The 15,433-nt window shown below is 39.0% G+C and overlaps 1 protein-coding gene and 1 non-coding gene across 2 annotated transcripts; both read left to right on the forward strand.

Moving 5' to 3' along the window:
• The first annotated feature begins 296 nt into the window (after nt 1-296).
• LOC110932454 (U4/U6.U5 tri-snRNP-associated protein 2) lies at nt 297-1,605 on the forward strand. Its single transcript, XM_022175787.1, has one exon. The coding sequence runs from the start codon at nt 297-299 to the stop codon at nt 1,602-1,604; it is 1,308 nt and encodes a 435-aa protein (XP_022031479.1). The 3' UTR covers nt 1,605.
• A 1,559-nt stretch (nt 1,606-3,164) lies between these two features.
• TRNAV-AAC lies at nt 3,165-3,238 on the forward strand. Its single transcript has one exon. It is a non-coding gene; the product is annotated as a tRNA-Val (tRNA).
• The last annotated feature ends 12,195 nt before the right edge of the window (nt 3,239-15,433 follow it).

Below are 15,433 nucleotides of genomic sequence, written 5' to 3' on the forward strand. Positions count from 1 at the left end.
GAGAGAGAGAGAGAGAGAGAGAGAGAGAGAGAGAGAGAGAGAGAGAGAGAGAGAGAGAGAGAGAGAGAGAGAGAGAGAGAGAGAGAGAGAGAGAGAGAGAGAGAGAGAGAGAGAGAGAGAGAGAGAGAGAGAGAGAGAGAGAGAGAGAGAGAGAGAGAGAGAGAGAGAGAGGCGGTTCTCTTCGTTTGCCCTTTGCCCAAATCTTATTTAACCTACCGTCATCCCATTCATCATCACCTTTTTCTTTCTTCCTGAATCATCTCTTTGATCTTCTTCGCAAATCAGATCTGATGACAATGAAGCGCCAAAACACTATAGACTATGAAAAACAACAACTGATCAAGAAGCAGAAAGTAGTTGAAACATCTTCATGTCCTTATCTTGATACAGTTAATCGCCAGGTTTTGGATTTCGACTTCGAAAAGTGTTGTTCGGTCTCTCTATCAAACCTTAACGTCTATGCATGTTTAGTATGCGGTAAATATTTCCAAGGCAGAGGCCACAAGTCGCATGCATACACTCACAGCCTTGAAGCCGGGCACCATGTCTTCATCAATCTCCGGTCAGAAAAGGTATACTGCCTGCCCGATGGTTACGAAATCATCGACCCTTCATTGGACGATATCCGAGGTGTTCTTAATCCAAGGTTTAACACAGACCTAGTTCTACAACTTGATAAAAACCCTCAATGGTCAAGGGCGCTTGATGGGTCTCAATATTATCTTCCTGGAATGGTGGGGCTTAATAACATTAAGGAGACTGATTTTGTTAATGTTGTTATTCAGTCTTTAATGCGAGTGACTCCGTTTAGAAACTTTTTTCTCATTCCTGAGAATTACAAGGACTGTAAATCGATACTGGTTCATCGGTTTGGTGAGCTCACGAGGAAGATATGGCATGCGAAGAACTTTAAAGGACATGTTAGTCCTCATGAGTTTTTGCAAGCGGTTATGAAGGCCAGTAGTTTGCGGTTTCGTATAGGTGTGCAGTCTGATCCTGTTGAGTTTATGTCATGGCTTCTGAACACCATCCATGCAGACCTTAAAAGTAATTCAAGGATAAGGAACAACAACATTGTTCATCAGTGTTTTCAGGGAGAATTGGAGGTTGTGAAAGACGGTGCTGATGCAAGTCGGATGCCATTTTTGATGCTTGGACTGGATTTGCCAGCACCACCACTTTGTAACGACACGATTCCTCAAGTTTCACTTTTCAACATATTTAAGAAATTTGATGGGGAGACTGTAAATGAAGTAGCGCGTGTGAGGTATCGTGTTACAAGACTTCCACGGTATCTTATCCTTCACATGCGACGCTTTACAAAGAATGATTTCTTTGTGGAGAAAAATCCAACCATTGTTAATTTCCCAGTGAAGAATCTGGAACTGAAGGACTATCTACCATTACCTACATCGAATAAGTATGATTTGGTTGCAAACATAGTTCATGATGGCAAACCAGGTGAAGGATCATATAGGGTGTTTGTTCAGTGCAAGTCAGAAGAGGTCTGGTATGAGATGCAAGATCTTCATGTTGCTGAAACACTTCCGGAGACGGTTGGAGTATCTGAGGCTTACATGCAGATATATGAGAAGCAGCAGTAGCAGCCGCATTCATTGTTACGCTCCGAACAAGTGGTTATTGCTGATTCTAGATTACTGGAATCACCCAAAAACTTTTTCAGTTTGCACTTTTTTTCTCATATTATGACCTCATCTGTTCTTGTGAAAATTGTTATCTATATAGGTTGTTATGACTTATGGTAGATAATATATTGCTCCCTGTCTCAAAATGCAACTTTTGGTTGTTGATGCACATCACTAGTATTCTACCTCATGCCCAATTGCCCATGAACACTTGCATTTTTTTAATTATTGGAAAATTTGAAGCAATTTCCTTTTTAGTTTTCTTTTTCCTTATTTATTTTGATGATTTACATATATAGCAGGTAGGAGCAAGCAGAGAGGACACTAAACTGCTGCCAATATGGTATAGCCCAGTTGGTTAGGGGGTTTTTCACTAAGTGGTTTCCTCCTGAGGAGGTCTCAGGTTCGATTCCTACTAAGTGCAAAATTATGTAAATATAGGAGAACACCTCTGGGAGGGATTCGAACTTGGGGTGAAGGTTTAAACAGCATATGCTAGCCCTTTGGAGTAAGCTGGAAATCCAGTTGATCTACCGTTAAAAAAAACTGCTGCCAAATTTTACATTTATTGGTGATGGTGGAGCTTGAAAAACTAATTATGAGAACCTTATTATGAGATACAAAGATTGTGTGAGGAGTAATGACAGACTGTGACCCATCGAACACTATCTCTCACCTGAAAATGCTGTATGATCTACTCATCCCTCTCACTATATCTCTACACACCCTAACCACACACTGTAAGGTTTGAAAAGTTGTACACCGGTTTATAGTCTGATAGAAGAAATTAAATGAGGTTTTACTGCTATCAAATTAGATTGGTAAATGTCAACCATATATTTGTACTCACAAGGATACAATATATAGATAACATATAAAGAAGTAGAATCAAAATATGATAATCTAGGAGCAAATCATCCTCTTGGCTAAAGGATAGGCCAGTTCAGCACTTCCAAAGCATAAGCATAGCCCAATTCAGCACTTCCAAAGCATAAGCATAGCCCAATTCAGCACTTCCAAGCCCAACTCCATATATATTGAAGTATATTCTCACACAAAAATAAAAGACACCATTAGTTACAGCCACAACATAATATAAGCATAAACCATAAATATATATTATGTATGTGTTAAATTATAACACATCATTAATATAAGCCAATTGATATTTTTAACAAGCCTAAACAAGCTGAATGAATATATAAATCCTCTTTCGGATTGCTCTTTATTAACTCTAAGAAGGACATGAAAGACCACCCAAAACTCCAAAAGACTTGGATCAAAACTAATATTATATGCAAAAAAAAAAAAAAAAGAGTTTCACCTTTCTTGTTATCATGAAGATTTCCATTTCCAATCAACAGTTTCTTTATAGACTTGTAATCTAAACCCAAACCCTTTTTTCGATTCTTCAAATCCAGGTACACCTTACCAATTCATAAAATCACATCATCCTTTTGGATTTGGGTTTAAAACGAATTCATTTATCTAAGGATTATAATTAACTTTAACAAATATGGTTTCGTGGTGTAGTTGGTTATCACGTCAGTCTAACACACTGAAGGTCTCCGGTTCGAACCCGGGCGAAGCCACATTTTTTTCACTTCTTCTTTTACGCTGTTGTTTACTTTTAAAGCTTTTATCTTCGTTCAATCAATTTTATATAGAAGATGCATATAAAACCATGGTCTGTTCATATACTTATTGAAGTAATTAAAATCAAGTTTTTGGGCATCAAATACTAAATGATATTGTTAAAATAACAACATTAATATAGCGACTGATAAAATGAAAAACCCGTCTCAAATTACAACGTTTGGGAAATCCCAAGTCCTTACAAAAAGTAAACAGTTAGCATAAAAAACCACGAGTTTATCGATTACATGATGTGCCAGTTACATTCCACAGGTTTGTTCATAGCCACGCTCCAACATCTTCCACCCTAACCTTAAGACCCTTCATAGTGGGGTGGTATATCACGCCATAGGAGAACATGACGCCCCATGGCGCCTGGAAACACCATTATGGGCGGCGTTATATGCACAGCCCAAATCGAATTCTCGCGAAAATTATAACGGAGTTATGATTTGTTTGTCTCTCACACACATATATTTACTTACATATGTATGTATAATTGAAGGGGCTATATAACCCCCTTTCCACTACACACTCGACTTGTATAACCCCTCTCTCTTACATATTTTGCCACTTGTTACATAACCCCCTTATGAGGCATTATGGGGCTTGACCACTAAACATGGCCTAATAACACCAGCTCGAACACCAATGTCGGTTTGAAATCTATCCCAAGAATACCGCCCAAGTGTGACCGCTACCATGACTGGACTCAGAGGGGTTCTAAACACAACTTTTAGAAACACTGATTCAAGAGCGGGATTCCATGATGCTTTAAGGATGGAATTCACCTGATCACTGCCTCCAGTAGCGAGCTTTTCTCGAATCATAAGCTCCGTCTTGCAATACAAAGCGAAATCCTCGCAGTTGTTTCTAGCCACATTATAATCTTCAAATCCCTTTGCTGTTTAAAAAGATAGATGGCTCTATCGATCACATCTTGGCGAGGATCCGATGGTTCAACGGTGCAAATGCCACCTCGGATTCTGGACATATGCATCCATTTATTCACTCCATACTGATAGTGGTATAGTGATCCAGTTCTAGTGAATCAATTCAAACATGAGATGGTTATTCCACTCTCTGGTTGATGAAATCCACATTCGTAAGTGCATAAAAATGAACCGGGATCGCAATTATGTTGAGGGAGTCCATAAAGATGGAATTGGAAGACTAGAAGACAAGTTCCATCCAGTTCCAACATCAGACTTGGCCTTTTCTTGATCACTGGTGAAGAAAAGGAAAACAGTAAAAAAAAAAAATTGTCACTAAGCAGATAGCTTTGCCCATTTAATACCCAGTTAAATAACGACAGACCTGTTCATGAACGTAGAACACACTGTTAAAGAAAAGAAATATTATGTTTCCTATTCTGTCGTGATTTAGGAGATTTGCTATTATTAGGTTTCCTTTTTATGTGTCTTTGGTTTTATATTTAATCTTTGCATTGTAACCGTAAAAGTTAGAATTCAATGAAATAAATCAATGAGATTCAGCCCTTTCTTTTGATCTTCTTTGATTATCATTCACAACATGGTACCAGAGCAGAGTTTCTGATCCTTGGTGTGTTTGCTCATCATCAATCCAATCTCAAACCAGAAAAAACAAAACCAAAATCAAAATCCAAGTTCCAAAATCAAACCTGCAAGTTTCTTTTCATCGAACAACAGCAGCAGCAGCAGCCACCGATATCAAGCCAGTAGCGCCGCCACCGCACAAAACCCTAAAAGCTCCGGCGAATCAGTTATTCAATCCGCTCAACTCAGATCGTCACTCAGTTCCGGCGAAGTTACGGCGAAGCTCTCAACAGACGGCGTGTGGTTATTCAATCGGATCTGAAAAACATTAGAACCTGTCTTAGCTTCACGACTACAGTCTCACAACCGTCCCATTGATCTGCAGAACCCTAAATTCGGTCCTGATAAAAAAGTCCCGTTGATCTCCATTGAACCGCCGCTTCTCTGCAAAACCCTAATTCCCTTTTTTGAGAAATACGCCACCTCCTTTTTTGCGATAAACACCCTAACCTTGGAGTTTCCTTTTGTGATAAATACGCCCGTAGCGGATTTGTTTTTTTCGGGCGGCTTTAAATCTTGAACGCGAGTTCAAGTGGCACGGTGTATTTAATAAATACGCCGATAAGAGAACGGGCCCGGCTTCGATTATCCAGCGTAATTGATAAATCTTGAACGCGAGTTCAAGTGTCCAGCATTTACACAGCTGCCATGTCCGGAGATGATAGCCCAAACAACCGTACCAACAATGACGATCTCGCAATTCAACTTGCGAATCTTCTTCGAACCAACCTTAATACCCTATCTCAAACACCAAAACAAACCTTATCCGATAGCCTGAAGATCAGTATCAAGCTGAATAGTCAAAATTACGTTGTATGGGCTCGAATGATTCGAGTCGCTATAGGGGGAAAATCTAAGAGCCTGTTGAGCCATATTATAGGAAAACCTGCCCCACCAGATCCGTCAGATGAACAATACGAGCAGTGGGAACAGGACGATCTAGTCGTGTTCTCGTGGCTCATACAAAACATTGAACCAGGGTTAGCCGGTAACCTCACCGAGTTCCCCACTGCGAAGGCGTTGTGGGAAAGATATAGCAGTGGGAAAGATAAACTACAAACCTTCGATTTACAAGTCAAAGCAAACGAACTCAAGCAAAACGGCTCCGCCCTTGAAGATTTCTGGATCAAGTTACAAGGAATTTGGGGAGAAATAGATCGAAGGGATCCGAATCCAATGACCTGCTCTGCTGACATAGCAACATATAACAATATCAGGTCTGAACAAAAATTATTCCAATTCCTGAATGCTCTTGATAGGAAGTTTGACCCAGTCAAAAGAGAAATCCTTCGGTGGGATCCCCTTCCCTCGGTTGAGCAAACCTACGCAACTGTAAGGAAGGAGATGGCACATCAAGGAATCCTTGGTACCATCTCTGAAACTTCTCAGTCCGGCGTGGCAGCGGGGCTTGTCGCTGGAGAAATCACTGAAATCGATGGACAGGGGTTAATCACGAAGGGACAGCGGCGGTCAGACTTCACTGGAAAATCATCATCCCGAATCGACAAATCCAAACTGAAATGTAGTCACTGTGATATGAGGGGACACACCAAAGAGTAGTGCTTTAAAATCGTTGGTTTCCCTGACTGGTGGAGTGACAACTACAAAACTAAGAACCCGAATCAAGAGGGGAAGGTTGTCATTGCCATAGGTAACAACAGCGATGAGAAGGATGGCGACAGTAATGCTTCTAAACAAATAATTAGTGTTCAAAATGAATGCACATCTGAGGTTGAAGATCAGGATGGATGGACGTGGCACTGAGCATCCTAAAAGGCGAAGTATTACGTTTCCACACAAAAAAAAAAAAAAACAAAAAACAAAACCCAAAAACCAAAAACCAAAAAACCCAAAAACCAAAAACCCAAAAAAAAACCGAAAACCCAAATCAAAACCAAATGCCAAAACCCAAATGGCCAAGTTGAATTTTGAAAATCCCATAATTCAACTTGAGGGGGAGTGTTAAAGAAAAGAAATATTATGTTTCCTATTCTGTCGTGATTTAGGAGATTTGCTATTATTAGGTTTCCTTTTTATGTGTCTTTGGTTTTATATTTAATCTTTGCATTGTAACCGTAAAAGTTAGAATTCAATGAAATAAATCAATGAGATTCAGTCCTTTCTTTTGATCTTCTTTGATTATCCTTCACAACACACACAATGTAAACATTGTCAAAAATGTGTGAATAAAAGAGGGTATGGAACGGCAGGTGTAATGGTCTCTTTATGTATAATAATATTTTTGTATAAATCAACATTTATGTTATATATAATATTTTTGCATAAATCAATCTTTATGTTATGTATAATATTTTTGCACAAATCAACCTTTATGTTATAAAAGACCATAGTAACCTCACATGCAAAGCATGTGACGTAAGTTACTGAGTTTTTGGACGACGTTAGTTGTAAAGGTTATAAAATTTAACAAAACATAAACATAAAGGTTGAGTTTGGCCGATTTCATAGTGAAATGTATGAAGTGTAGTTTAGATATAACATAAAAGTTGATTTGTGCAATTTTGTCTTAAACCATTTCCTTGAAATAAGACATAGTGAAATAGGAAAAAATGGTTGATAACTTGATATGACACATAGATCAAGTTAAAAAAGCTTAAAGTATACCACAAAGCCTTGAAAGTCAAACAACTTAGCATCATATTTCCAAAATACACATGGACAAAAGAAAAAGAATTACAAAAAGCGTTGTCTTTTATGTATGAAAAGGGCATCTAAAAAATTACACAAAATTGAACGTGGCAATAAATCACCGTTCAAAATGGTGTTTTACTTTTTTTTTTTTTTGGCAAAAATTACCGTTTAAAATGGCGATTTAGTCCCGTGTCAAAAATCGCCATTCAAAATGGTGATTTAGTTTTTCGTGCTAGAAATTGCTATTGGTAATAGTGATTGCTCTCTTACATTCCCTGACATCTAGTCTTACAAGCCTTCAACATTTACTAAATCGCCATTTCAAACAGAAATCGCATTATTTTTCAAATTTTGGTCAAGCCGACGCTAGTTGTGAATAATGGTGTTAGGCCACCCGGGGCGGTGGCTTTTTTGTCCGTGATGAAGATTTTCAACGCGTGGAAGAATGGCACAAACCACCGTCACCAACAAACTTTAACGCGTGAATTTTAATTTCTGTGATAAAATTGACGCGTGATAAATGGAAGGATGTGAGGTTATTGTTGGGTGTTGTGAGCGATAGGCATTTCCACTAAAAAAGGTTGTGAGTGATAGAATAATGGTTGATGACATGGCGGAAATTGATTGGATTTTGTGAGTGATAAATAGATGGTGAGTGATAACCATCCCTAACCCTTAGTTTTGAAAAAAAAAAAAAAAACCTCGACTTTTAACTATTACTTGTATTTAGTTTTAGTAATTAAATTACATAACATGTTGGTTCAGTTCTGTTTATACATGAAGGAAAACAATAAAACATACCTGTCACCGCAGACAGTGCAGAGGAGAATCCAGTGAGAGAAGATGACATGGAGTTCGACATCTTTGTCAGGGTGATCTGGTTCCTCCTTAGGATGCTAACTGATGATGGGGCTAAGAAAACCGAAAAGGGATATCGGTTTGGAGAGGAGGTTTCGTGATGATGTTATGGCTAATGGGGTGGTGTAATTGTGTAACTGAGTAACCCCTAAACCTCCACATAACTCTCCTTATATAAGCACCCAGGAGGAAACCTAATTAGTTACTAAGGGTAATATGGTCCATCAACAATTACCAACTAATTAAATAATAGGTTCTAATATATTTTGATCTCTATAATGCAAATGATTATGATGGCTATAGATTAAATATTAATACGTAATATATTTAATCTTACATTCTCCCACTTAGCCGAGTAATCATTTACTATGAGTATTAGATAAGCCTGATCAGGAGTTAACACTCATTTTAGCCTTAAACAAGTACTATAGCAGAAAAATACAGCCGTTGAATCATTATGCGACTCAGGACCCCCATTAATCATACTATAGCCTTAATTTAAAACCTAATCGTCATGATCAAAATACGCGTAAGCCCTTTGTTTGATTTGTAACTTTTATTTGTCTATATGCCATTATACCGGTTGAACATATTCTAACAGACATACAAAATCAAACTTGAGGAAATTTCATTAATCATATAACATAAGCTAGTACAATATGCTCAAATAAGGTCTTTACTAAATCCCATATTCCGAACATGTTCTTCGTAAACCTTAGGAGGGAGACCTTTAGTCATCGGATCCGCAAGCATATCCTTAGTACTAATATACTCGATACAAAGATTATTTTCCTCAACACGTTCACGTACAAATAGATATTTCGTATCGAGATATAAACCAGCTCCAGTCGAACTGTTACTGTTCGAGAAACTAACGGCAGCTGAATTATCACAGTAAAGCTTCAATGGTCTAGAAATGGAATTAACGATTTTGAGTCCAGCGACCAGATTTCTAAGCAACATTCCATGACAGGTTGCGTTATAAACAGCAATGTACTCTGCCATCATTGTGGAAGTTGTGGTCAACTGTTGTTTATGACTCTTCCAAGAGATAGGGCCGCCTGCTAACATAAAGATATAGCCCGAAGTGGATTTCTTGTCATCTTTGCATTTGGCAAAGTCAGAATCAGAATAGCCCACCACTTCTAAATGATCACTTCTTCTATAAGTCAGCTTATAGTCTTTCGTCCCTTGCAGATATCGAAGTACCTTCTTAGCTGCTTTCCAATGATCTAAGCCAGGATTAGTCTGATAACGGCCTAGCATTCCAGCAATATAAGCGATATCTGGACGAGTACAGACTTGAGCATACATCAAGCTCCCGACTACTGACGCGTAAGGTATCTGGCTCATTTTCTCCTTCTCAACCTCTGTTGTCGGACACTGGAATGAACCGAAAACATCTCCCTTAACTACTGGAGCGACGGAGGGTTTGCACTGTTGCATGTTGTATCGTGTAAGGACACGATCTATGTAGGCCCTTTGGGATAATCCTAAGATCCCTTTGTGTCTATCTCGGTGAATTTCGATGCCAATGACGTAAGAAGCATCTCCGAGATCCTTCATGTCGAAGTTATGCGAGAGTAAACGCTTCGACTCATGCAACATATCTAAACTATTACTTGCCAATAGAATATCATCTACGTAAAGGACAAGTATAGTAAAGTCACTCCCACTCATCTTGAGGTAGGTGCATTGATCCACTTGATTCTTCATAAAACCTTGCCTCTTCATGACTTCATCAAACTTGAGGTACCACTGACGTGATGCTTGTTTCAACCCGTAAATGGATTTCTTCAACTTACAGACTAGATGCTCTTGACCCTCAGGTTTAAAGCCTTCAGGTTGTTTCATGTAAACATCTTCGTCCAAATCTCCGTTAAGGAAAGCGGTTTTAACGTCCATCTGATGCAGCTCTAAATCGAAATGAGCTACTAGGGCCATGACGATCCTTAATGAATCTTTACGAGAGACAGGTGAAAACGTCTCTTGATAATCAATTCCCTCTTTCTGAGTGTAGCCCTTTGCAACCAATCTCGCTTTGTAGCGTTCAACGTTCCCATTCGGATCTAGTTTTGTTTTGAACACCCATTTGCATCCTACGGGTTTGACTCCGTTGGGTAATTCTACCAAATCCCAAACGTCATTTTTCTTCATGGATTCAAGCTCATCAATCATTGCTTTATTCCATTCAGAAGACTGATCACTGCTAATGGCTTCATTGTAAGAGATAGGATCATTGAGCTTTCCGGGATCCATTTCAGTCAGGTAGGTAACATAATCATCCCAATTAGGAGACCTTCTTTGCCTGGATGACCTCCTGAGTGGATTATCGGGTTCAGCGTTGTCTTGGTTTTGAGCGTTTGATGTGCCTTCGTCATGAGGTATAATGGGTTCTGATTGTAGAGGTGAATTTGGAGTTGGTGCAGTAGCTTCAGGTACAATAGTTGCATTGGGTACAAGAGGAGTAATCGGAGTAATGGTAAGCGACGAGTCTCTCCCCCCCGCGTCTTGTACTTCTTGCAATTCTTCATAAGGGTTGGTACTGCTCCCACTGACCTTGAAATCCTCCAGGAACGCGGCACGCTTGGTTTCAACAATACGGGTGACATGGGAAGGACAATAGAAACGATAACCCTTCGAGTTCTCAGGGTACCCGATAAAGAAACAGGTAACTGTCTTAGGGTCAAGTTTCCTTAGGAAAGGATTGTAAAGTTTTGCTTCAGCAATGCAGCCCCATACTTTCATATATTTAAGACTCGGTTTCCTTCCTGTCCAAAGTTCATAAGGAGTTTTAGGGACAGACTTAGAAGGAACTCTATTGAGTATATGAACAGCTGCTTTTAACGCTTCAGTCCAGAGGAATAATGGTAAGTTAGTGTTGGCTAACATACTGCGCACCATGTTCATAAGGGTACGGTTTCTTCTTTCAGCTACACCGTTCTGCTGAGGTGTACCAGGCATGGTGTATTGGTTCACAATCCCCTGGCCCTTACAAAACTCATAAAATGGACCAGGAGCTTGACCCACATCAGTATGTCTTCCATAATACTCACCGCCTCTATCTGATCTCACAACTTTAATCTGACGATCTAATTGCTTTTCAACTTCAGCCTTATAATCTTTAAAAGTTGTTAGAGATTCAGATTTCTCCTTAATAAGATACAAGTACATATAACGAGAATAATCATCAATAAAGGTGATAAATGAAGTATGTCCTGTTATGCCAGCGATTTGGTAGGGACCACTAATGTCAGTGTGAATGAGTTCTAATAAATTAGAGCTCCTAGTGGCACCTTTCTTATTCGCTAATGTCATTTTACCTTTAAGACATTTGACACATGTTCCAAAGTCAGAGAAATCGAGAGGAGGTAAGACTTCATCCTTTACGAGACGATTTAATCGCTCTTTTGAAATGTGGCCTAAACGCTGATGCCACAACATGGATGAAGTCTCTAAGTCTCGTTTCTCTTCCATCTTTGTGAGTGATTCATTAATGTTATATGACAACAAAGATTTGGAAAAGCCATCATCTAGTTCTAATCTATAGAGACCTCCATCCAGAACACCAGTACCATAAAGAACAGAATCATAATGGATAGAGAGTTTGCGATGACCATGGGAAACAATAAAACCGTCCATGTCTAACTTTGGTCCTGATACAAGGTTCCGAGTTACCTCAGGAACATATAAGGTATCATAAAGTTTAATACATAAACCAGTTTTCATAACTAATTGTAATGTTCCAATGGCCTTCACTTCTAATTCTCGATCATCCCCAACCTTAAGCGTTCTTTGGTTTCTTTCCAGCTTCCGGATTGAAAGGAATCCCTGAGTAGAATTGGTAACATGAACCATAGAACCAGAATCAAACCACCAAGAATTAGCAGGAACACTTAAATTATAGGACTCAAGTATCATAAAATAATCGTTACCTTTCTTAGCCAGCCACTCCTTAAAGTCAGGGCATTCCTTCTGCATGTGTCCTGTCTTTTTACAGAACTTGCAGCGGATACTGCCTAAGGAGTTCTTAGAGCTGGAAGGTGTACTTGTATTAGAGTTAGGATTAGGCCTTTGGACTTTTGAAGCATCCTTCCTCTGATAATTGTTCTTCCTTTTCTTAGAGTTGGAGGTGGTGAAGTTGGCAACATCAGTAGTGCGATCCATCCTCATGCGCTCTTCCTCCTGTACGCACATGGCGACCAGCTCACTCATCGTCCATTTTTCCTTCTGAGTGTTGTAGTTGATCTTAAATGCTTCAAAGGACGAAGGAAGCGAAGTAATGATGAAATGAACAAGGAAACCATCACTGATTTCCATTTCCAGCCCCTTCAGCTTATTGGCCATGTCATTCATCATCATGATGTGCTCGCGAATGCCGCTCCTCCCATCATACTTAGTTGTCACCAGCTTGAGAATAAGAGTACTAGCGTGCGCCTTAGACGTCCCTTTGAACTGAGCCTCCACATGTTCCAAGTAGGTTTTAGCATCTTCAGAATCAGGAATAGCTCCCCTGATTGCATTGCTTATGGATTGCTTCATAAACATGAGAGACATGCGGTTACACCTCGTCCACTTTTCATGAGTTAACTGCTCAGCAGCAGTACTTTGAGTGGTAAGGTCCGCTGGCTTTTTCTCTCTTAGAGCATAATCAAAATCAAGCAAGCCGAGAGTAAGCACGAGAGCATCCTTCCATGCAGCAAAGTTATCACCAGTCAAAGGTGGAATCCCGCAGTTGGGTGCTGATAGTGGAAATAAGATGAGCAAGTTATGATACTAAGGAAGAAATCCTAATGTGATCTAAGGGCACGTTAAACTAAGGCAGGCAAAATAATGACCATTTTACATAATGAAGCTGTGATAATGTCTATTACTAACATCAAAATAATAGACTTAACTAAAAATTCTACTTAAACGAAGACAAAACAGCTTTGGCCAGAAGTGTAATCATTTAAGCATATGTGCAAAGTGGTTGTAACAAATCAGCTTTGGCCAGAAATTGAAACAATCACTTTAGTTATGCACTTGCTAAGTATGCCATCTATGAAAGAATTAAATCAGCTTTGGCCAGATATTAAAACATTCATGCTTATGATGCACACTTAGCATAGCTTTCGTAATACTTGAATGATAAGTAGATGTATCAAGTCAGCTTTGGCCATAAATGATATATCAAAAGCTCATTCAAGTTAAGCTATTCTGGTTTTGCAAAACATTACCTGATTCTGATTATTTAACTGAAAAATTACAAAACCAATTATTTAATAGCAAACTACCCGTTAGCGCGGATCGAACTAAAATAATGAGGTTTCGAGTCGCAACCACGGTCTCGAGTTATGACGTTATGGTCTCGAGTCGCAACCACGGTCTCGAGTTGTGACGTTATGGTCTCGAGTCGAGACCTTTGTCTCGAGTCATCACGTTATGGTCTCGAGTCGAGACCTTTGTCTCGAGTCAGCACGTTATAGTCTCGAGTTGTAGACCTTTTGCTCCCTTATGATTTCGAGTCGAGACCTTATGGTCTCGAGTCGAGACTGATGGTCTCTAGTCGCAATCTGATGATCTCGAAACTTCCTGTTACAGCTGTTAATTGTGATAACATAACTGAAAATTCGAAATCTAACGGATTATGAGATATTATTTCCTGTTTTAAAATGATCTAATTTTATCAACATGTTTCGAAAAATATGGTAACTGTTTATCTAATAAGTAGATGTATCAAGTCAGCTTTGGCCATAAATGATATATCAAAAGCTCATTCAAGTTAAGCTATTCTGGTTTTGCAAAACATTACCTGATTCTGATTATTTAACTGAAAAATTACAAAACCAATTATTTAATAGCAAACTACCCGTTAGCGCGGATCGAACTAAAATAATGAGGTTTCGAGTCGCAACCACGGTCTCGAGTTATGACGTTATGGTCTCGAGTCGCAACCACGGTCTCGAGTTGTGACGTTATGGTCTCGAGTCGAGACCTTTGTCTCGAGTCATCACGTTATGGTCTCGAGTCGAGACCTTTGTCTCGAGTCAGCACGTTATAGTCTCGAGTTGTAGACCTTTTGCTCCCTTATGATTTCGAGTCGAGACCTTATGGTCTCGAGTCGAGACTGATGGTCTCTAGTCGCAATCTGATGATCTCGAAACTTCCTGTTACAGCTGTTAATTGTGATAACATAACTGAAAATTCGAAATCTAACGGATTATGAGATATTATTTCCTGTTTTAAAATGATCTAATTTTATCAACATGTTTCGAAAAATATGGTAACTGTTTATCTAATAACAGTTTCGAATAAAATTAAAAAGATAGAATTAGATCAAACATGGAAAAACACCCATTAATCCTAAATCATTCCAAAACATAATAGAATTTTCGAATTTTCTCATGAACATGATGAACGCTAATCATAAAAAAAATAAAATTCTGGAACCCGAAACCTGAAACTTTTAAGACTTCTAAACAGATTTCGGCTAAAAACATAATCCAGTTAATTCGGTGAACATATAATTAATCTTTTTCCCGAAAACAGAGATCTCGAGTCGATCTCCATGACTCGAAATCGGCTGTTAGGTTCATAAGGTTTCAAAAAAATTCCGTTTTCCAAGTTTCAATCCCAGAATTATGGATACGAAAACAGAACTGACTAATCAACATATGCTCTGATACCACATGTTGGTTCAGTTCTGTTTATACATGAAGGAAAACAATAAATCATACCTGTCACCGCAGACAGTGCAGAGGAGAATCCAGTGAGAGAAGACGACATTGAGTTCGACATCTTTGTCAGGGTGATCTGGTTCCTCCTTAGGATGCTAACTGATGATGGGGCTAAGAAAACCGAAAAGGGATATCGGTTTGGAGAGGAGGTTTCGTGATGATGTTATGGCTAATGGGGTGGTGTAATTGTGTAACTGAGTAACCCCTAAACCTCCACATAACTCTCCTTATATAAGCACCCAGGAGGAAACCTAATTAGTTACTAAGGGTAATATGGTCCATCAACAATTACCAACTAATTAAATAATAGGTTCTAATATATTTTGATCTCTATAATGCAAATGAT

The sequence above is a fragment of the Helianthus annuus genome, chromosome 3 (genome assembly GCF_002127325.2).
Source record: "Helianthus annuus cultivar XRQ/B chromosome 3, HanXRQr2.0-SUNRISE, whole genome shotgun sequence".
Classification (NCBI taxonomy): Eukaryota; Viridiplantae; Streptophyta; class Magnoliopsida; order Asterales; family Asteraceae; genus Helianthus; species Helianthus annuus.